Source organism: Crinia signifera, chromosome 4 (genome assembly GCF_055691185.1).
Source record: "Crinia signifera chromosome 4, ASM5569118v1, whole genome shotgun sequence".
In the NCBI taxonomy this organism is placed as follows: Eukaryota; Metazoa; Chordata; class Amphibia; order Anura; family Myobatrachidae; genus Crinia; species Crinia signifera.
The window spans coordinates 309,824,921-309,848,613 of NC_139220.1; the positions used below are offsets into that span (position 1 = coordinate 309,824,921).

The 23,693-nt window shown below is 49.5% G+C and overlaps 1 protein-coding gene across 1 annotated transcript; it reads right to left on the minus strand.

Annotated features, from left to right (window-relative positions):
• Positions 1–250: 250 nt before the first annotated feature.
• Positions 251–23,186, minus strand: ARRB2 (arrestin beta 2). Its single transcript, XM_083185421.1, has 15 exons — positions 23,013–23,186; positions 17,586–17,616; positions 17,078–17,138; positions 16,858–16,902; positions 16,439–16,635; positions 16,264–16,323; positions 13,948–14,015; positions 7,451–7,586; positions 7,283–7,367; positions 4,362–4,434; positions 4,141–4,278; positions 3,970–4,053; positions 3,793–3,866; positions 2,173–2,227; positions 251–1,580 (listed from the first exon to the last, which is right to left on the minus strand). Exons 1-15 carry the CDS (start codon positions 23,033–23,035, stop codon positions 1,484–1,486), a joined length of 1,227 nt encoding a protein of 408 aa, XP_083041547.1. The 5' UTR covers positions 23,036–23,186; the 3' UTR covers positions 251–1,483.
• Between the last annotated feature and the right edge of the window lie 507 nt (positions 23,187–23,693).

Genomic DNA, 23,693 nt, shown 5'->3' on the forward strand with positions numbered 1-23,693 from the left:
TAGTTTGGACATGCCTGCTAAGTGTAAACCATTCACCCTAACGCCACCATATACACTGTCCCTGTGAGAGCGGAGAATGTGTGTTGGACGTGTTGTCTGTACAGGCTGAGCTTACCTGCGTTCACTGTGGAAAATAGTAAACAGGCCTAACAAAGCGATCACAGAGACAAAATACAATGATTATAGATGGGGGTAAGGGGTTTTCAATGACGATCTGGGTCAGCACAAGAACAGTCACAGAATAAGAGTCCACAATCATACACCAGATTTTATTGTTAACCCTCACATACTAATATTCGTAGCAAAAAAAAAAAAAAAAAAAAAAGATAAAAAATAAATTTAGGTTTTTTCTGTTAAAACCTGTGGAGCTTCTTAACAGCACAGAAAGATCATTTTACATCCAAAAGACAAATATATTACGAATCAAGGCAAAAATAAAAACTCATTAAAAAGACGGGGACAGAGATAGAGGGGAAAAAAAAAATCTGTCACCTGCCGTTTGTGCGGAGGAGGTTACAGAAGCGGCTCCCTTGTGTATTCACATAATCAGAAGCAAAGTGTCCCCCCCCATCCCCAGGGGACCCCAGTGACGGCGGATCCAGACTTGTCCTGCGACTAGGCGGAACAAGAGACGATGGCAGTTCTGAGATTCCCTGAGGCCACTCAATCCCCCGTCTGCCCCTCCCGTATCAGCAGGACTCAGAAGCATCACATTGTTGTGTGTCGCGACCCACCCCACCCACCCGCGCCCAGGTGCATTACAAATATTATCTCCAGTAAGGTCATGATAGCATAACTGGCCCTAAGGCCGGTGCGACGTCCCCCCCTCACTCCAACCCCCCCTAGGTCGGACTCTCTGGCCCGAAATCCTAGCTATTCACAGCTGTGGAAAGTTCCCTGTATGCAATGTGACGGTACATCCCAGGCCGCCTAGGATCTGGGGATTCTACAGAAGTGTGTACAGATGAAGACGCAACGCACGGAGGACAACGCGGGGTGCCGCTTGTGTACACACGTTTGGCATGCAAACCGCTACACGTGTGCGGAAACGTTTGATCGGGTGGGTGTAAATTTGTACAAATATATTATGCAATCACGTTAAGAATTCTGATTGAGTTTATATACAACGTCCGGCCACCCCAGGACAGCGTATGGATGGCAGCGGGCTCCCCGTTACGCTGTGTATCCACACACACACAGACTTACTGGTTCCCATATACATAGAAAACTCATAGATATGTAAGTGTACATAAACAGCAGATGTGCCGCACCCTGACGTGTATACAGGCGCCCGGCCCTGTAATAGAGGGTCTGTGTATACACGCTATGCCGTCCTGCCCTTTACATGAACACACACGTGTACGTACATATACACACGCACGCACGCGGCCTGCCCTCTTTGTTTACACGCTGTGGGTGTACATCCACGCGGGAGCTTCCACATTCCACTTGTGGCAAAGGGGCGGAGCCTCCACCCGCCGGGCTAGCAGTACGCCTCGTCATCATCCTTATCGTCCTTTAACCCCTTGAGTCTCAGGCGGGCAAAGTCTTCAAATACAATGTCGTCGTCCTGAGGGAAACTGAGGAGAGACACAAGAAGGGGGGGGGGGAGAGGTTAAGAGCGTGCCACCTTTTTGGGTGAACAGGAGGTCCCATCTATTATTGGGAGGTATACTACAGGGACGCGAAGCGTGACCCTAGAACAGGAATAGGGAACCTTTGGCGTTCCGGCTATTTAACTACATATCACAGCATGCCTTGCAACAATTTTAGCATGGCCATGCAGACTTGCCAGCAGTGAAGGCAGGCTATCAATTCACTGGTGGTGTGTGATGTCACTGGTTATGGGAGTATATATCAGAATTGGCACAGCCATTGGGTGGTTTAACACAATACTCAGTGGGGTCGGAAACCTACATACACAAATCTGCCAGTCAAGTTTCAGAGCGGTTGACGGCGGTTTCCACACGGTTGCCGAGGCAACTAACAGGACAGACCGCAATGGCTCACTACTTCCTAGTGGTGGTTAGCCGCCACGAATGGGATCATTTAACAGTGAGCTGAGTATGCAAAGTGTTTCCGGGGACAGGTAGCTAGAATTCCATGTGGTCTGATGTCCGTGCTGGCACACATGTACCCAGGGGTACACAGATAACACGCCGATACACTTACTTTGTTTCAAATTCTATGAGATTTGTGTCAACGGGGGAATCCATCTCCGGGTATTCTGTAATACAGAAAGAGACGGCAGCGTGAGAGACAGTCAGCGGCTGATCATGCAACAGACAGGTGCTCTGATAGTCAGTGGGACAGGGGTAGTTGTGCAGAGACAGCATCTATAAGACGAGAGTAAAGCACGCTGTTCGGTGCTAATGTGGCCAGCCAGGGGTGAGGGCTGAGGACTAGTGGTCCCGGCACTCGTGCCAGAGTGATTGCCAACATGACGACATCACACGGAGAATGACATCACTTGCACCTTTCCCAACTGCAAACTTCCAATAGCAACAGCTCTTTAGTTTCTGACCCAGGGGAAAGAATTCAGCTGCGCAGCAGGGAGACCCATCTTCCCGACGCTTCATGCCCACGCTGACTGAACCCATGAAATCACTTTGGTTCACACTTTACGGAACCCCGGGTACTTCCAGCCCCATTGCCAGATGAGCAGTGCCCAGATCTCACTGCCAGAAAGCCATACGGGGTAGTGCCCAGCCTATGCACAGATCTCACTGCAAGAGAGCCATACCGGACCTTCCCCATCTACACCCAGTCTCCCCGGCAGAGCGGTATACCGGACCTTCCCCCATCTACACCCAGTCTCACCGGCAGAGCGGTATACCGGACCTTCCCCATCTACACCCAGTCTCCCCGGCAGAGCGGTATACCGGACCTTCCCCATCTACACCCAGTCTCCCCGGCAGAGCGGTATACCGGACCTTCCCCATCTACACCCAGTCTCCCCGGCAGAGCGGTATACCGGACCTTCCCCATCTACACCCAGTCTCCCCGGCAGAGCGGTATACCGGACCTTCCCCATCTACACCCAGTCTCCCCGGCAGAGCGGTATACCGGACCTTCCCCATCTACACCCAGTCTCCCCGGCAGAGCGGTATACCGGACCTTCCCCATCTACACCCAGTCTCCCCGGCAGAGCGGTATACCGGACCTTCCCCATCTACACCCAGTCTCCCCGGCAGAGCGGTATACCGGACCTTCCCCATCTACACCCAGTCTCACCGGCAGAGCGGTATACCGGACCTTCCCCATCTACACCCAGTCTCACCGGCAGAGCGGTATACCGGACCTTCCCCATCTACACCCAGTCTCACCGGCAGAGCGGTATACCGGACCTTCCCCATCTACACCCAATCTCAACGGCAGAGCGGTATACCGGACCTTCCCCATCTACACCCAGTCTCACCGGCAGAGCGGTATACCGGACCTTCCCCATCTACACCCAGTCTCACGGCAGAACGGTATACCGGACCTTCCCCATCTACACCCAATCTCAACGGCAGAGCGGTATACAGGACCCTCCCCACCTACACCCAGTCTCACCGGCAGAGCGGTATACAGGACCCTCCCCACCTACACCCAGTCTCACCGGCAGAGCGAACGGGCCTGCCCATCTACACGGAGTCTCCTTGGCAGAGCGGTATACCGGGTCATCCCCCTATGCCCAGTCACACTGGCAGAGCAAAGTGTGGGCCATACATGCAGCGGGCAACAATAGAGAGCCGCGCAGTATCAGCGCATCCACCCCATTATACAGAGACAGGCGTTTATTATACTCACCGGACAACGGCCGGGACAACGGCTCCGGAGGCTTCGGATGCATAAGGACAAAAGGCAGCTCCACAGCGACATCCCTGGGAGAGAGAATGTCTGCATCAGATTGGTGGGGAGGAACGTGAGCTGTACCACCAATTAATTTATCCTCAGTAAAACGCGTTACACCAGTGCAGTACTCACGCTCCACGCGACACCACCAGCTTCACTCTAACCCTGTAGGAGACCAAGATTCCCAGAACCTCCTTACTGGATCCCTCCTTCACACTGCAAATACAACACAAAAAGGAGGAATGAGGCTCCGGACAACTCAAATGACAACTGTACAAATCACACTCCGTACGGGACACTTACATGGTGCTCGACGCAAGGTTGGTGTCCTCATGTTTCAGCTTTCCGTCCAGGGCGAGTCCACGTTTTTCCCGGTTATTAGACAGCAAGGGGGTGAGCGTGTACACTTTGCAGAACGTGGAACTGGCGGCCACCTGGTCACTGTGGGCACGGGAGAAGGGAGGTGAGCGGAGGGAGAGAGAGGAGCGAGAGGACGGACGCGGGAGGGGGAAGGCTATACTCACTCCTGCTCTATCTGGGCTACCGGACACTTGTACTGGGCCGTGCTGAACAAGCAGATGTCTGCGTACTGTCGGACTGTAAGAGAGCAGACGGGGAATGGGTGAGAAACATGGATCCACCTAACATTAATATACAATGACAACACAACACCAAAGTTATATTTCTAGTGCCACTATTTATAAGTGATCCACAACCCTTAAGGTGCCCATACACTGGTAAGATTTATCTTCAGATCTGGCTGGTTGAAACAAAAACATGGTTATGGCTGAGTGACAGTTTGTCAGTTTTCCAGCATTTCCAAGCAAATGGTCAACTGTCATTTGCTCTCATCCATAACCATGTTTTTGTTCCAACCAGCCAGATCTGAAGATAAATCTGTGTGTGTATGGCCACCTTAAGGATCTGGACTTGGGGCCTGATTCAGAACCGGTAAGCAAGGCTGCAATTTTTGCAGATGGACAAAACACATGCTGCACTGCAGGTGGGGCAGATGTTACAGGTGCAGAGAGAGTTCGATTTGGGTGAGGTGTGTTCAGACTGAAATCTAAATTGCAGTGTAAGAATAAAGCAGCCAGTATTTACTCTGCACAGGAACAAAATAACTCACCCAAACCGAACTCTCTCTGCACATGTTACATCTGCCCCACCTGCAGCGCAGTTTTGTCCACATGCAAAAAAAAAAAAAAAAATCAGGTCTGAATCAGGCCCTTGGCGAACAAAACAGCAAAGCAGAAAGTGCAACAAGACAGACATATTATCGGGTTGTTGATCATAATCTAAGAAAACGGGTCAGTAACAGTAACCATAGTAAAAAAAATAAAAAAAAGAGGATTACGTAGCAGAACAACAATAGCAGCCGAAATACTGAATCCCGGAGCGATGGACATAAATTGAGGCCACGCGGTGACCACACGGGCAGCGCTTATCTGCAATCTGCTGCATCCAGTAACTGGGAGATTCAGCCGGCGCAGTATGCTTGGCGAGGCCGACTCCAATCTACCAGCAGATTACTACTAAGCTTCTCGGACAGTATTGGGACTGGATTTAAAATCATTTGGGTCATGTACAAATTTAGGCTGTGCGGATATGGGTTCTCTGTTGAAAAGGACATGCTGGACTGCCCCCCTTCTAGTCACCTGGGTGTGATTGGCAACTGAAACCCACCCCCACAAAAAGGGCAGGGCACATTTTACCTTTTTAAGCAACAGCTTAATGTGAAAGCTATATTTATTAATGACAAGCGTGCATGGTGACCCGCCATCTATAGGCATTGTGCACATTAAACGCTGCAGCGCCTGGAACCACCACACCCCCGTTATCTGCTGAGTCATCGCTTACAATTTCCTGCAGGACCTGTTATTCTGCATGTTGAAGATCGTGTGAAGATAACAGGCCTGTAACAACCCGACTTCCTAAACGTATCAATGCATCAATATCACAGTGTTCAATTGGAGGAGACTGATGGTATCTAATCAACTATACTTAGCAAGAGCAGTATCCTAAAATAGTTGAGAATAATAAAAGAGAATATTTGCAGCAAAACAGTCTTATTAAAGAATGTGAGCGGTTTGGAGGAAAGGATTAGGATTCCAGAGGTCACTAGATGTACAGCTCAATCCAATCAGCTGAGATTTTTCAAAAGCAAACTACACTTTGTGCTAATGCAATTAGTTTTCTGCTGGAGGCCCGGCTCCTCCCACTATAAACACACTCCTGGCAGCCACATTCCCCTGCTCACATCATGTCAGTGCCCCTGTCACATGCAGCCCTGTCCTCACTGACACATCCCTCATCTCCTGATATACTCTGTGCTGCTGGTGATCCTGCTCCTTCCACTATATAACTCAGTCTGGCTTCCTGATGCTTCCATTCCCCTCCTCACATCATGTCACTGCCCCTGTCACATGCAGCCCTGTCCTCACTGACACATCCCTCATCTCCTGATATACTCTGTGCTGCTGGTGATCCTGCTCATCCAACTTTATAACTATGTCTGTGGCTTCCTGCTGCCTCCATTCCCCTCCTCACATCATGTCACTGATGTGAGGAGGGAAATGGGGGCAGCAGGAAGCCACAGACTGAGAGTAATGTCACATCAAGCTCTGTCCTCACTGTCACATTACCCATCTCCTGATATACTCTGTGCTGCTGGAGACCCTGCTCCTCCCACTATATAACTCTCAGTCTGTGGCTTCCTGTCCCCAACCCCCTCCATACATCTTGTCACTGCTCCTGTCACATGCAGTCCTGTCATCACTGACACATCACTCATCTCCTGATATACTCTGTGCTGCAGGTGACCCTGCTCCTCCCACCATATAACTCTGTCTGCGGCTTCCTTCGCCCACATTCCCCTCCTCACATGCATCCCTGTCCTTCATAACCATCCCACCAGCAGAAGATCAGTGCTGTATACAGTCTCATGATCCCATAAACTGGGTAATCGCATAGAAGCGGGTGTTGAAATAAGTATCAGGACAATAACTGAACAAGCCGGAAAGGAGTCGTTTTTTATTATGACACCAACACACAAAGAGAAAAAAAAAAATGGAGTTTGTACAAAACCTAAATCTGTTAAATGCGCAACTTTACATGTGCCCCTATCACAGGTTCTGCAGCTGACAATCTATAAATAACCTGCTCTTTTTGTATTGGTTTCTGAACTTAAAGGGGAACATCGCCCATAGAGACTGATGGTGGGGCAGATGTAACGCGTGCAGAGAGATTTCTGTTGTTGCCATCGCAAACGCATTTCCAGGCCCATTGCTGTCAGCAGTGAGTGGAAGCAAGGTGACTAGAGGAGCATGTTACGTTACACTGTTGGCTACCATCTGCATCCCCTGGCACCCAGGAGCAGAATGCCAGGGCGATCATCAGGGAACGCTACAGGTTACACCACAGCAGAGAGGCGGGTACAACCTACCAGACACTTTCACCCTCTTCACCGTCTTGCTGGAGTTATTGGTAACATGCACGTTCACATTCATGGGCTCTCCGTGGTAATAGAGCTGAGAACAGACAGGCGAAAGATTAGTCCCCACGCTCACCCCATCCCATACCCCCCACGCACAGGATGAAAGCGCCGTCGTACCTCCTTGTCCAGCGAGGCCTCCAAGTGCAACGACCTGTCCGACATTAGGAAGTTCCTGGTGGTCTCCGCTATGGGTTGGGGCCCGGCCTTCTCTGGTGCAAACTGCACCTTCCTGATGACCAGACGCACAGAGTTCCTGTGTAACGGGAAAGGTCATTACATTAGTCCCAACAGGTAGAACGGGCTAAATAATCATCCACTGCTATGGGGGGATCCAATACCCCTTTTACACCGCCAGCAAAAACAGAGGTTTATGCCTGGTGGACCCGGGTGTAAAAGGGTTCCACTTACAAGGGACTCCTACCCTGGTCCTAACAGTGTAAATGGCGCCTGCACGGGTTGTGGCTTTTGTGCAGCGGCAGCTCTGCTGATACCGGAAGCTCTGTCTGGCAGTCGGTGGCAGTAGACACCAGTGGGGAGCAGACAGAGAGCACACACAGGCTCTGGGCAGTCACTGGCGCTGTACAGGGGGCCGCAGCACTGACAACCACACACAGGCATCCATTCACCTCCTCCCCGGCTCCGCTGCTGCCTGCACAGTACAGGAGACAGCAGCGGTCCGGAGGTTGGGCTCACCGCTGCGGACACTTTGTGGCGCCTTATAAATAAACGTACTACTACTACCGTTGCTGTAAACGGCATACCCCTTTACACATTGCCCCTAACCCGGGTCCTCCTCGTGTTCCACCCCAGGGTAGGATTTGCAGGGATATGAACACTGGTGTTTTGTTTTTTTAGATACCACTTTTATACCGACACTGACCTGGGTCCACGAGGCAAAAACCCAGGTTTTTGCCTCGGTGTAAAAGGGGTATAAAGCTGGGTCCGACCCTGGAAATTCCCATATTCGAAGACCTGGTATTTTGGTGTAAAATGGGTAGGTGTGTTGCAGCCTGGTGGCCACTAGGTGGCGCCTGACTGGGCCATGCAAGTGTTGCTCTATTAGTATTGCGACGACCCAGCCAGCTCGCATCTGTGGTCGGTCACTGAGAGCGTTACCCAGGTTCAGTATTGCAGTAGTCTGGGTTTTGTGTTACATCCACCAATAACACCGACCTACCCGGTTATTCTCATTACCACACCTGAGTAACCGGGTCCAGCGTAACGTCCGTCCCAGCAATGCCAGGATGTACCGGTGCTCACCAGCAATGGACACCTATCAGCACCCCCAGGGGTGATAAGGAGCCTTACGACTGTAATGCATTCATCATGCTTGTCCCAAGAGCTAACAATCTGTGAGACATCAGAGTTTGGTTGTGACTTTAATGTTCCTAAAGTGCACTCTACATACAGCGACCCCAAGTGTAAACTGCTCTGTGGATTCTCTGAGGAAATGGGAAGTTTGGGGGATTTTTATACCATTCGTTCTCAGTCTGTATAATCCAAGATGGATTAATCGCTGTTCTAGAGGAAAGGGATCAGAAGACACAGCGGCAAGGATTAGGCGGGTATGCCTTCATAATCTCCCCTAACACAGGCCACCCACGTCATAGGGCACACAGCATGCGGTACAGGGTAAGCCACCGCACAATGACATCCAAAAAACATGCTCGATGGCATATTCTGTTACCTCCTATAAGCATATCCATGAACCACTAATCACTGGGCACCACAACAGCATTATTTTAGAACACACATTAACACTTAGGGGCCAGATGCACTAAGCTTCAAAAGTGATCAAATGGAGAGTGATAAACAGCCAGCCAATCAGCTCCCACCTGCCATGTCACAGGCTGTGTTTGAAATATGCCAGGCAGGAGCCGATTGGTTGCTTTTCTATCACTCTCCATTTTATCAATTTTGAAGCTTAGTGCATCTGGCCCTGGCCCTGAAAACCAAACCTGGCTGGTTTCTCTGTGCACCTCTATGGGGAGTTACTGCCCATAACGTATTGTCACACGATTAATTTGAATCCATTCAGAGCCTGAACCGTACCACTGGACCGTACCAATCTGCATCCAATCAGAGCCCAAGAATGTTCACCGGATCAGACCAATCTGCATCCAATCAATGCCCCAGCACCTTCACCAAGCCAGACCAATCTGCATCCAATCAATGCCCCAGCACCTTCACCAAGCCAGACCAAGCTGCAACCAGAATCCTGAGCACCTTTACTGGGCCAGACCCATCCGCATCCAATCAGATCCACTATTGTTACACACTAGATAGCACAACCATGCCAGTATGTGTGCGCTCCATTCTCTCATTGTGGCAAACTGTGTCTAGACCACAACTCTCCCTCATGCCTGTTATGCAGGACCCTGTGGTGAGACACCCACCATGTCTGCAAGGATGTGGATCTGAGCCGTACAAGATACAGCGGCGGTCGCTGGCAGGAAGTAGCAGACGCCCTGCGCTAATCAAAACACTGACAGGTGGTGTTCCTGGGGCACATCTAACAGCAGGAGAAGGGCTGTCCTTTAGACCACAGCAGGCCCTGGGCAGGGCAAGGCACAGGGAGACCCTACACACCCATTCTCTGGAACCAATTCAAAAATGTGCCATTCAGCACTTTGATTGGTGGATAGCTGCAGTCATCCGCCCATCAGACATTCACCGTCTGCACGTAGAGAATTCCGCCTCAGCACTCTGATTGTGTGGAGCACCAACCATCCCTGCTCGGAGGCCCCTAGAATTGTGGTGCCTGGTTGCAGGACTGCAACTACCAGCAGCTACACTGAATGACTCAAGTCCAGCAGAAGGACATCCTTAGTCCTGCAGTTACACAACAGCTAGAGACCCACGTGTCTGCAGCGGCTGTCCCACATTACACAGTATCCAACGGTAACCACAGTCGCATGCATTCCCAGACTCCTGTACGGACAGGTAGCAAAGGTCTGCTCATTGATTTATCATTATTCCCTAAATGAACGGGTGATACACAGAGAGCCTTGTTTATTTTGTGGACTGCCGCATGGTCTTGCCATGATCCCTTGTGGTAGGTAAGAGTTAGGAAAGTTTTACCTGAACTAGCAGCTCACAAGTAGATAGGTTAGAAGCAGTCCTACTATATGCTTATAATACAGTGTAGTGAAATTGAATGAATGAAGTGGGCTGCAGTGTTCCTGGGGTGGGCACCCACCTCCAAGGTCTTTAATAAAAGTCTGCCAGACTAAAACTCTACTAGAGATCACCGAACCAAGGCCCCATGCCAGGCAGGGAAAAAGCAAACACTATTGGGTGTAATATATTTACTCAGGGAGAATACAAATCCATCTAATTGCTTTATGACAACTTCAGCAAACACACAATTAAATGTGGTTTTCAGGGGGGGGGGGGGGGGGGGGGGGGGGGTTAGTTCTCAGTGTTCTGCAAAATCAGCACGCAAATACACTGGAAAAACAATCTACACATTTCAACAATCTGCTCAGAAACAGGCTGATACACGTGGCCTACAGATTTATTATTACCTAGGGTTGTGGGAGGAAACCGGAGTAAACACACTCAGGCACGGGGAGAATATACTAACTCCGCACAGTTAGAGCCATGGTGGGAATTGAACCCATGACCTCAGCGCTGTGAGGCAGTAACGCTAACCATTACACCATCCGAGTTGCACAGATACAGGCGCACAGAGATGTGGCCAGCAGTCCTAGGCACCCATATTAATGCTAAAAATAAATTGGAGGCCTAAAAATTCAGGTTAACCTGCAAACTTCCCATCAGGAATGTATGTTATTGATCATAGAACAGATTGCAGACCTAACAAGAGGTGCAGACCAATCAAATTTTGACCCAAGCTTTTTTTTTTTAGTGTTTGCAATGCACATGGTCTACAAAAGGCAAATAAGTAATTTATATCTGCACTTGGAAGAAGAACAAACCCCCCCCCCCCACACACACACACACTTCAATGGCTGCAAGAAGCCTACAGAAATGTGTGGTTGTTTTAAATATATAAATATATTAGAAAAGTAGCCCTTAATATTTTAAAATGAAATTATAATGCGATGCTTGCGAACTTCAGGTCCCAGATATCTATGGCAGCAGTCAAGAACCGCGGTCCTGAAGGCACAACAACAGTCCAGGTTTTCTGGTTATCCCTGCTTAGGCACAGGTGACTTAATTCGTACCTCAGTCCGCTTGATTATACAGGACGAGTCTCCCGTATCCGGAGATCTCATATCCGAAATATTCCAAAAACCGTGGATTTTTTTTTTAGAATATTTAGAATTATTTTTGTTTTTAGTTTCCCTCTCTGCCTCTTTTTTCATACTTACCTGGTCCCCCCGATGGTCCCACGGTGGTCTTCAGGATCTTCTTCAGCGGTCCCAGTAGTGCATTGCGCAGGCACACCGGTGAAGTCACCGGCGCGCCTGCAAACTCACGCAATGCACCCCTGGGACCGCTGAAGAAGATCCTGAAGACCACCGTGGGACCATCGGGGGGACAAGGTAAGTATGTTAAAAAAATATATATATATCCAAAAACCGTAAAAATCCCTCATCTGAAAATGCTCGTGGTCCCGAGCATTTTGGATAAGGAATACTCAACCTGTACCACCTGTGAATAAGCAGGGATAGCCATAACACCTGGACTGTCGGTGTGCCTCGAGGACCGCAGTTGGGGACCACTGAGCTACGGCACGCTTATACAGTTTAAGTTAATTTGAAAGGTGACAACTTTGCTCAGAGCAGAGGCCGCCCACCCATAACCACCCACATTAACAGACGGCAATGGCTTGCTGAGGGAGTTATGTTTTATTGCGGACATCTTTGTACTAAAGCATTGTTTACGCAGTCACCGACGAGCAGGACTATCTTAAGTGCAGAGTATAATTTAAGGCTCAGATGACTATTTCCAACTCGTTTATCTAATCTCCTCTGTATAGTCGCCAGGTAACTACACACACATACAATTACGGTGCCAGCTGGCCTGAGGTACAAGCTCCCGAAGGAGCACATACATTGGGAGCAGCCACCTGCGCTTCTCCCCACAGACCAAGCAGCGATCTTGTATGGGCCCGCTTGTCCAGGGGGCACAACGCTATCAGCTGATGCTCAGGCAATCCCTAGGTGCAGGGACGCCACAAACTGCAGTGTGACACTACACCATCTCATCTGTATTCACCGTCCATAAAACCAGAAGCAGACCATATGTAAAACGACCTCCCACAGATCTCCACGAAAAAAACGGGATGATGCCAACGTTGCTGTGAGCGAACCTCAAAAACATCCACTAAAAATGCCGGCGCCGCTCACAGCGACTGTGCTTTTAGTAAATAACAAATACAAATACAGTCATTGTTTGCTTGGAAATTTCCACACCTATTTTGACAAATTCCCTTGGCACTCAAAGGGGAGGGGGGTACGCAGTCCAGGATCACGGCTGTCGATCCCCGCCTACAGCCGTGATCCAGGCCCCGTTTGCGGTCTGATCGACTGCAGAATGACAGGCAGGATTCAATGTCCAGCCTGCCGCTCAGCCTCAGGTGGGTGTGGCCGCAAAAACAGCCATCGATTGGCGATCTGTGGCTGGGATCACGACAATCCATGGCCATTATCGGCAGAACGGGCCCGACAGCTTCTAAAGTTGGGCCCGTGCTGCCGTGATCCCGCTTCAATATGGTCGCTAAAGACTGCATTGAATAGGGAGCCGCCGCTATTTCCCCCGTTGGAAATAGCTGCGGCAGATTGCATACACCCCCCATAAAGGTTAATGTTTTATAATAAAAATCTGGTATTAGTGCTGTTTAAAAAAAATAATAAAAAAAATTGCATGAAAATATGGCCACTGGAGTTTACAAATAACGTTTAATCTAATAAAACCTATTTATACACATAACTAATGCTGCGGAGATCAGATGCTGTCTACTCAAATAAAAAATAAAGGATACACAAGGGGCGATTTCAGACCCTTTTCTAAGGGATCTGACTAGAAAAGGAGCACGGAACGCTCCGTGTGTATGCCCTGCAGCAATGCCGATGCTCGGTCCCGCGTGTCAGTATCACCGGCATTGCTTGCACTGGCTTTCCCTAGATTGTGGGGCTTTGCCTATTCTAAAAATAGCTGCTCAGCACGATCGCTAGGACACAGCATCGCGGGGTGCCCATCTGGTGAATCACTATGTGTGCCGAGCGTTCTCGCTGCAGCATGTTGCTCAGCCAGAAAAGCCGGGTTGCCCCGTGTGTACGGGCCTTAAGATTATTTATGTTGAAAACAATAAAACAGTTTTTACCTCTGTTGAGAGAAAAAAAATATTTCTGACACTGATGTAGAAGAGAAACTGGTCGCTCCTGGCTTAGCTAAGTCACTGCGAGCAATTCTGCAGCAATTACTTAATGGAGTATTACACCACGCACTAACTAAAGCGTAAGAGAAAAACAAAAGGTAAAAAAAATTAAATAAAATGTAAAACAAAACAAAAAAATTATTATAGGCTGCACTGAAAGGTCTATAAAGATCGTGTGAGTAGGTTTCTATTTCACACAGTCAGTTGTACACATCGTGTGTTTAGGGGAAAATATACTATTAAAAAAACGTGAAAGTAGTCCTACCTTTTGTGCATCTTTTCCTCCATGGATTTGGCGCAGAAGGCACGGATTTCATAGTCAACGCCGCAGGCCTGGGGGTACAACAGGACGGCATAGTGAGTGATGCAATAGCATTGGGAACGTAAAGCTAGGAGTACGTTACTAGCACAATCTAGGGACTAGCAATGCATATAACAAGGGTTCTCAAACTCGGTCCTCAGGACCCCACACAGTTCACATTTTCCAGGTCACCCGGCAGGTGCACAGGTGCACTCATTACTCAGACACATTTTAAAAGATCTACAGGTGGAGCTACTTATTTTAGTGTTCCCGCTAGGCTGTTTTAGCTGGGCACTGCGCCCTCCCCGATTTTTACAGGGAAAAATGCGCCCTGCCCTGCTAGCAGTGCCCCGCTAAAACAGCGTGGTGCCTGCCCTGGCTGTGTCTTAGACGGCGATTCCCAGCGCTTCCCCGGCAGTACGGTAACTTCGGCGGTGCCGGCCCCACCTCCTTTAGTGACGGAGGCGTCCGGGTCCGCCCCTTTTCGCAACGTCGCGGCCCGGGACCGCCCACAATTGTGACGTCGGCGGGCCCGGTCTGCCCCCCCTTGCGCTGCGGCACCCTGCCCGCCCTCATTTCTAGAGGGAACACTATATTTTACTTGTGATTCTGTGAGGAGACCTGCAAAACATGCATGGGGTCCTGAGGCCCGAGTTTGAGAAGCTGTGCATATGCGATGCATAAGCATACAATATACTACATTACAGTGTTTTGCAGGAAAACACTAGCATGTAGCATTTAGCATAAAGAAAATACAACCGGAGTCACATACAGAATAAAGTCAGGCTTCATTTTAATCAGCAAAGTCTGCTTGTGCGTCTTCCTTTCATAGCAACGCGACGATGCGCATTTTCGGTATAACAAAAACACCGGGCATTAGCAGAATAGACAATGACCAGCATTTAATAAAGCAGTGGTTTACAATTTTTTGGGGACTCACAATGCCTTGGAGTATCAGGATTTTTTGTGGTTCACCAGGACAAAAGTTTATTTTTGTTGATAAATTAAAAAAATATATATATTTAAATTAAAGTAATTGTATCTACTTGTAAACTTTAGGGTCAGTTATGTGGTGGTGTATCGTTGTGCTTCTGATTGTCCGCATTTTAGGACTCTGACCATAAATGATTGGATTTGGTCCAGGACCGCCAACCGGGGGCACCACAAAGTGTCTAGCCACACAATTTGGGAACCATTGCCATCAAGTCTTAAGAGTGCTATAACCTGACTTCAAGAATTGTCCGCATTCCCCTCATTACTAATCTATACCCGATACAATCATTGTCGCTATTGCAAAAAGATTATCTTGAAACATTGGGTGCCACGTACACCCCCCTTCTAGAATCTGTTAAATCTATGTTACTTTATACCAGAGGTTCCCAAACGCGGTCCTCAAGGCACCCCAACGGTCCAGGTTTTATGTATATCCATGGCTCAGCACAGATGGTTAAATCAGACTGACTTACTAATTAAGTCACCTGTGGCCAAGCATGGATATACTTAATACCTGGACCGTTGGGGTGCCTTGAGGACCGCGTTTGGGAACCTCTGCTTTATACTGTGACCGCCAGAATACATTGTTAGACCTTAATAACGGGGTTATTACCTTCTATAGGAAATTGTCATTACGACAGAATATGTAATGGGCATAGTAGAGTATGACAATGTTTAACGGGAGTAATTTAGTGCCGTGTGCAATTTTTTATACTTTTTTTTTGTTTCTAACGTACATTTCTAAAATATATATATATAGTAGCAGACAACACGGCGGCTCTCGGACAATAAAAGACTCTCAGAAACAATGCATAAATGCCAACGTTTCAATGAGGTTTACTCATTTTCATCAGTAAACCTCATTGAAACGTTGGCATTTATGCATTGTTTCTGAGAGTCTTTTATTGTCCGAGTGCCGCCGTGTTGTCTGCTACTATTGGCGGGGCACCCTGCTCCTTCATTGACGGAAGGCAACGGACTAAGCTATCTCCTAGTAGCGAGTGCCAGAACCCATCTAGTATATATATATATATATCTGTTATATTATAGTGGTGTTAATTTACTTATTGTTTATGTGCTATGTTTATTGCTGAAGATTTATGACAATATGTATTCGTATACGTTATTGGTGTGTGTGTTTCCACACTCTTCCCTGTATACGATTGTACATGCTTCACCTACATTTCTTATAATGTATTCCATTTTCTCTTGTAAACTCAAAAACGTTATTAACAAAAAAAAAAAAGCTATAACATCTTCTAGGGGACGTATGGAAACATTTCTCACCTTCCCGGTATCCTCGGGCCCTGGCTGCAGCGTCACCGAACATGGCAAATTCTGTGGAATCTGGTCGAAATGAATAATTTAAAAAAAAAGGTAAGCAAATGTGTCAGAACTGGCTAAATAATTGGTAAGGAGGAATGATGGGTACGGAGTAGGGAAAACAGTGGCTTAAACTAACGTTGAAGTAGAAGGGATGCGCCTGCTCTCCAAGTTTTTTGATCAGGCGTTCCTGCAGCCGGGTAAGTGGCTTCTTCTCCTCCGGCAGCGGGGGGTAGGCCTGGTACGTGGAGATGAAAAGGTCCTTTCGGAACGACAAGCCCAAGACATCGAGATCCTCCCGGCCATAGCGAAAAGCACAGGTCAAGGTGACGAAGACTGAAGGGGAAAAGAACCAATGAGATGGAGAGAATAGGGCAGCGGACGGGGGAGGAGAGAGGATGACGGAACTGTAAGGAACGTGGAACAAAGTCAGGAAGAAAAGGAAAAGTGCATAGGAGGAATACTTCTAACAGATCTATGATCTATGGAGGAGAGCAGCACAGAGATCATACAGAGATAAATATAGATCACCCCATGAAGCGGAGGGGTACGAATTACCTTTGCGGTCTTTCAGATACTCCTTGTCGACCAAAACCACTCCGTCTGCAAGACAAACACAAGAGTCGCATATGGAAAAGATGCTAGCAATAAAGAGTCAGGGCAAAACAAAGACGGGCTTAAAAAAAATTAAAAGCACACGCGTGACCCCCGCGTATGCAGAGGCCCCACCATGCACAAATACATAAGTCAATATATAATGCTGAAAACAAGCTCTTACCCACAGGTTCCACTCGATTAAGGTGATCCACGAAATCACGCTTCCCCAGGTACACGGTGAGCTGCAAGGAAATTGGTTTAATGTTAAGGTCCTGGCCCAGAATCCACTGCTGATGGCGTCACTGCCCCCCAGCAAACACAAGCAGTCCCCCACCCACATACACACTAGGGTTATGGTGGAGTGCCCCCCCCCCATGCTCTCCCTGTCTCATTACCACATTCCGCAGGTGTTTCTTGTAGACAGTGAGACCACGAGGTAAGACGCAGCGAATACGATCCAAATCCGACAAGTCCATGTCACAGTCCTGCTTATCTCCAGCCTGCACTGCCTCACACATTCATCTCCTCTCATGTTTACACCTCCCCATACCCTTACCACCCTCGGGAGCAGTGTCTGGCCTCAGGAGATAGAGGCTGAGCAGAGGGGCCACAAGGAGCTATGGTGACACAAACACATTAGGCCGGCTCGTTAACCCCTCGTTCGCCATCACATATGCTGCGACACTCACCTTGCAGTTAGGGCTGGATTTCTTGAAGACACTGCAGGATAAGAGAGAACGAGAGAGAAACACTTGCATTATATACACTGATGTTATGTGCCAGGTAAGTTACCAAACACGTGTAACAATATAATACATACATCCAAAATGGTCAGTCTACCTTCAGAGACTCCTATAAAGAGAAATATTTATTCTCAAAGAAGGACCGGGGAGCAGGCGGCCAGGCGAGCCCTCACAGGAGGACCGGGGAGCAGGCGGCCAGGCGAGCCCTCACAGGAGGACCGGGGAGCAGGCGGCCAGGCGAGCCCTCACAGGAGGACCGGGGAGCAGGCGGCCAGGCGAGCCCTCACAGGAGGACCGGGGAGCAGGCGGCCAGGCGAGCCCTCACAGGAGGACCGGGGAGCAGGCGGCCAGGCGAGCCCTCACAGGAGGACCGGGGAGCAGGCGGCCAGGCGAGCCCTCACAGGAGGACCGGGGAGCAGGCAGCCAGGCGAGCCCTCACAGGAGAACAGGGAGCAGGCGGCCAGGCGAGCCCTCACATGAGGACCGGGGAGCAGGCGGCCAGGCGAGCCCTCACAGGAGGACCGGGGAGCAGGCGGCCAGGCGAGCCCTCACAGGAGGACCGGGGAGCAGGCGGCCAGGCGAGCCCTCACAGGAGGACCGGGGAGCAGGCGGCCAGGCGAGCCCTCACAGGAGGACCGGGGAGCAGGCGGCCAGGCGAGCCCTCACAGGAGGACCGGGGAGCAGGCGGCCAGGCGAGCCCTCACAGGAGGACCGGGGAGCAGGCGGCCAGGCGAGCCCTCACAGGAGGACCGGGGAGCAGGCGGCCAGGCGAGCCCTCACAGGAGGACCGGGGAGCAGGCGGCCAGGCGAGCCCTCACAGGAGGACCGGGGAGCAGGCAGACCAGGGAGCAGGCAGCCAGGCAAGCCCTCACAGGAGGACCGGGGAGCAGGCGGCCAGGCGAGCCCTCACAGGAGGACTGGGGAGCAGGCAGTCAGGCAATTCCTCACAGGAGGACCGAGGAGCAGGCAGCCAGGCGAGCCCTCACAGGAGGACCGAGGAGCAGGCAGCCAGGCGAGCCCTCACAGGAGGACCGGGGAGCAGGCAGCCAGGTGAGTCCACACCAGAGGACCGCAGAGCTTTACAAAATATGGAATAGTATTTAAAATAATGCACAATTCTTGCAGGGTGAACATAGTACAGAGCCTAAATCTCTAACATGGTGCACATTGGATAACATAGCTGTCTGACATGCAGACGTTGGGGTGCGGGGCGCAGTCCATAGCCACCTGTAACTAAAGGCCACTATCAGCCTGCTAGACACATTTCCGGACTCAGATCAGATGAGCCGAGCTTCCTTCCTGAAAAGACGAACATGCGGTGTCATCATGCAAACCCAGGGGTGGGCCTGGCGTGCAAACTGCAGGACATGGTGTAAGTAAGAAACGTAGCAGTGGGTTCAGGGGAGATTATACAGCAAACAGCCATAAGCAGCAATCACACTGAACCTCAGGCTTCATTGAACAGACTAACATACACCAACACAAAGGAGGTCCCCAGCCAATAACAGAAGTATGTAAGAAAAAGACCCAGAGTTCTGTTCTCCATCGATAGATTATGTTGCCAATGGGGGGGGGGGGGGGTGTACGGAGAAGTGAGCAGAACAATGTTACGGCAGAAGGCATCCGCCGAATTTTGGATGTGCGTGTATTTGTACTCACAGATGCTTCATGTGCAAATACGCCATCCTGTCTGTACAGATATATCGCTATTCATTTCGCAGGACGCGTCGCCCATGCAAATATTCCAGTACCTCAAACGTCTTATTCAAATATGTGATAGAGGTATACACAGGCCCTTTCCATACCTGGCGGGGTTCCAGAGATAGGGAATTTACACAGGGAAATCGCTGCGCACACACAGTTTGAAGTCTTTCGGACGCGACCTAGCCATGTACACAGGGCGGTGATCGCTGATTTACCTAAGGGAAACCACGCCAGCCATCAACGTTCCTGCACTAATCTTGGCTCAAAGGGCACGTTATATTTTAGGGGCTGCGTCTGCCTTGATCCGCAGAAACCAGCTAGCGAATGAGCCCCACAGGCCCGTTTTTCCATGTGCAGATAGATATTAATTAGGCCACTAATAACCCCCCCCACCCCACCCCCCCACACCCCAGGGGAGCATGAAGAATGCTCGCCTGGGGAAAGAACTATTTCACGGCTTGCAGAAAACAGACCAGGAGGAATCTCCTCACATCGAGGTGATGAAACACCTGTTCCTGCGCACAGCAGCTACTTTTATCTATTCAACTCCAGGCCACTTTGGCTAAATAAAAAGAGCACCAGCCTTCGTACCAACTTCGTTCCTCCATGACCAATTAACACAGGCCTGAAATCTCACCCCAACTTCTCCAAAAGCCAGGAGGAAGAACATTGTCATTGCAGATATTTACTATTCTTCTTTCGAAATGAAACGAGAGACAGTTAGGCTGTTTCCACTGCAGGAAGTAGGAGAGTTCCTACAATTCTGCAGAGCACACTTCTAGTTGCAACTTGTACCTTCATAGCACTGGGTCTTTAAATGCGGTATTTACGTTCTCCTAGGTAACATCTAGATTGGGCGCAACGTAAGATCGTCATTCCGCAGAAGAAGCTCCCTCCGGCAGGCTAGCTATGCGCTATCTATAGAAATGGTCTCCTCATTAGTGCAGCAATTATGACCCTCTGGTCTCAGTATAACTCCTTCAGGGTTCAGGCCACCAGGTGAAGGTTCATAGGGGAAGCAACATCCCAGAACAGACTATAACCCAGATCCCCTTCCATATCGCCACCACCTGTGCACACTTTGGAGCTAAGAAGGGCAGGAGAGCTACCGAGTGACTGCGCAGCACTACGGACTAGGCTGCCTGCACCAGGATAGGACAACATGCTTTCATTATTACACTTTTACTGCCATTTGCGCATACCGGATTCTGCTAGCTTCCTGCGCTGGGTCAGCCAAGCGCAATACTGACACCCTGGCCTGTAATAAAGGTGGCGTCACTGATAGAACCAGGTTACGCACTGTTGTGCATGAGCTGAGCCCTTTAATGGGAGCAACGAGTTACATTATAGCAGGGGTCAGGACGCCAAGTCTTTTTTAGTTTCATCTTCAATCTTGATGGCAATCTTGATGGCACGGATCAAGAACGATCAGATAAACACCATCGGCCAGATTCAGAACGTCCGCTTCCGGAAAAGAATGTTGATTCCCAACGGTAACCACATTTATGAGACCGTAATACAGGGTGATCATAGTAGTCGTGGTTACCATCAGTGAGAATTTCATATCGCAGCTCTGTTCTTGGTGTAAGAGACCACTTCTAAAACCAGTCAACACACCCACAGCTATGTGCCAGCACCCATTACCCTGAATCGCCCGGAACTGCCATTTGGAGGTTCCGAAGTACACGCAGTCACGGAATCGGGCACCACGTCCTTGCATCTGTTACTGTTACAGGACAGAAAGCGTAGAAACATCTGGTGGCGTTTCACCACTGCTCTGCTTTTGGAAAGTGACACCAGGAATAACTAGGTATAATCAGGTGCAAATCTATAGTAATATGAAACCAATAAGACTTCACGGCCCCTAATCCCAGAAGTAACGGACTCCAACACTAACCACAGAACAGATCTGTGAACACAAGCCCCCCCGTTCTTTAACACACAGGGAGGATACTTACACTGGGCCGTATTCAAGGCTCTTGTGCAAACTGTGACGATGAGCAGTGCCGATTACTGTCACAGCTCGCAGGGTCAGTATTCAATGGGTGCCGTACGCGTTCCTGACAGTCGGGATCCTGACAGTCATTTACCCGACGTCGGCTTTTGCGCTCGCCATGCTGCCTGAGTCCGGGCAGTCGGGATCCCGACGTCGGGCTAATAACTGTCGGGATCCCAACTGTCGGAACCCCATACCCCACCCGTATTCAACTGACCTCCTGAACACAACGTTTCCCCCTCACTGGGTGTTTACAGCGACGTGGAAACGGCCCATGCGGCTGCCAAAACAGCGAGGCTCGCGGGTAAATGCAGCGGGTTCCCTGCATTAGCCACGAACCTCGGGGGAATCCTCACTGTCCTCTGATAGCAAGGGTTCCCCCGGAACACTGAATATGTTGAGCAGCCGGCGCAGGGGTTAAACAGCAAGGGTGGCTTGTTTTTGGCGATCCCCGCCATTCAACCCCCTCACCGACCGCCTTGAATACGGCCCAATGTGTCTAGTAAGCTCCCTCACTTTAGGTCGACATGCATTTGATCGACAGGGTTGGAGGGTCGACAATTAGTCAGTACGTCTGCTCAAAAAAAAAAAAATGTTAAAAACTCATGTTGACCTATTGACTGTCAACCTAATGCTTGTGTCGACCTTTCAACCCTGTCGAGCTTAGCCATGTCAACCTTCAGTGGTTGACCCAATGCATGTCGACGTAATATGTGTTGACATAACGGTCGTATACCATTCTGTAATATGCACAAGCAATAGAACATAAATTACATTTCTGCCACTGCAGTTAGCTACACATACAATGATACTGGGAGGTAAAACATGCAGAAAAGGGAACCACACTAATATAAACAGTGCATACACCCAGCTTGGCATATAAACATACACAGTAAGTCGGGTAACGTAGAGAGTGATTGTAAATATACACTACACACACACACAATATATGTGCAGAACTGGTACACACAGTAAGTTTCTATGGCTGGTACACACACATACAGTACACACATGATCATTAACGGAAGTATACACACACATATGATCCTTACGTGCAGTATATACACACACATACAGTACACAGACACACATGATCATTACCGGCGGCATACACACACACACACACACACACGATCCTTACAGGCTTTATACACACAGTACACAGACACACATGATCCTTACAGGCTTTATACACACAGTACACAGACACACATGATCCTTACAGGCTTTATACACACAGTACACATACATACTCCTTATGGGCAGTACACACACATTTTATTTGTATATATACATACACACACACACACACACACACACAACCCCCTATGGCCAGTACACATACATACATACATACATACATACATACATACTCCTTATGGGCAGTACACACATTTCCTATACACATACATACATAACCCCCTATGGCCAGTGCCAGTACACATACATACATACATACATACATGATCCATTTGCCCAGTACATACACACACACACACACACACACACAACCCCCTATGGCCAGTGCCAGTACACATACATACATACATACATACATACATACATACATACATACATGATCCATTTGCCCAGTACATACACACACACTCGCTATGGGCGCTATACACACAGTACACATACACACATAATCCCTATGGTCGGTAGATACACACCGGGTTCCCGCTCTCTCTCCCATCCTCCTCCTCCTGCACTTTGGGCAGCACCGGGCCGCGCGCGCTCTCACACTCTCTCCTCTCTGCCTCCCGGGGGCGCGCACGGTAACACGCACGAGAGGGACGGGACCGACCGCGCCCCTGATTGGCCGGGACCATCGATGTCGTCATCACAGGCTCAGGCCCTTCTTCCACCACAGGAGGGCGTGCGTGCCGACGTCACCGAAGTTACACGACACGCCCACTGCGAAGGTAAACTGGGATGCGTACGCCCCCTGGTTGGCTGACAGCAGCCCGCGGCCTGATATGTAAATGAGCTACCGAGAGTAGCTTTCTGATTGTCCTGTGTTGTAATATGGAAAGACAATTCAATGCCGGGCTCTGATAGGCTGTCAGCCGTGATCGTTGTAGTGAGCCTGACCTGTCCCATGGCGGCGAGCCGCCATGTTTTGGGTTGTAGACAAACGCTTATTGCTTTGGGATACGGTCGTATTGTCAACAGCACCTAGGTCGACAGTCATTAGGTTGACACCGTTGGGTCGACATGTGGGAAGGTCCACAGGGTTCTAGTTCGACATGACTGAAGGTCGACATGTGTGTATGTCGACATGGGTTTAGGTCGACATATTTATTTATTAACAGTTTCTTATATAGCGCACACAGATTCCGCAGAGCTTTACA

What these genes read in the sequence shown, in the direction of transcription:
- ARRB2 (XM_083185421.1), bottom strand. Translation starts at nt 23,035, where the DNA reads ATGGGAGAGAGAGCGGGAACCCG. An exon ending in GAGGAAAAGATGCACAAAAG is followed by an intron (nt 7,587 to 13,947) that starts GTAGGACTACTT and finishes CCCGTTACACAG; the next exon opens with GAACTCTGTGCGTCTGGTCA. An exon ending in CTCATAGAATTTGAAACAAA is followed by an intron (nt 1,581 to 2,172) that starts GTAAGTGTATCG and finishes GTCTCTCCTCAG; the next exon opens with TTTCCCTCAGGACGACGACA.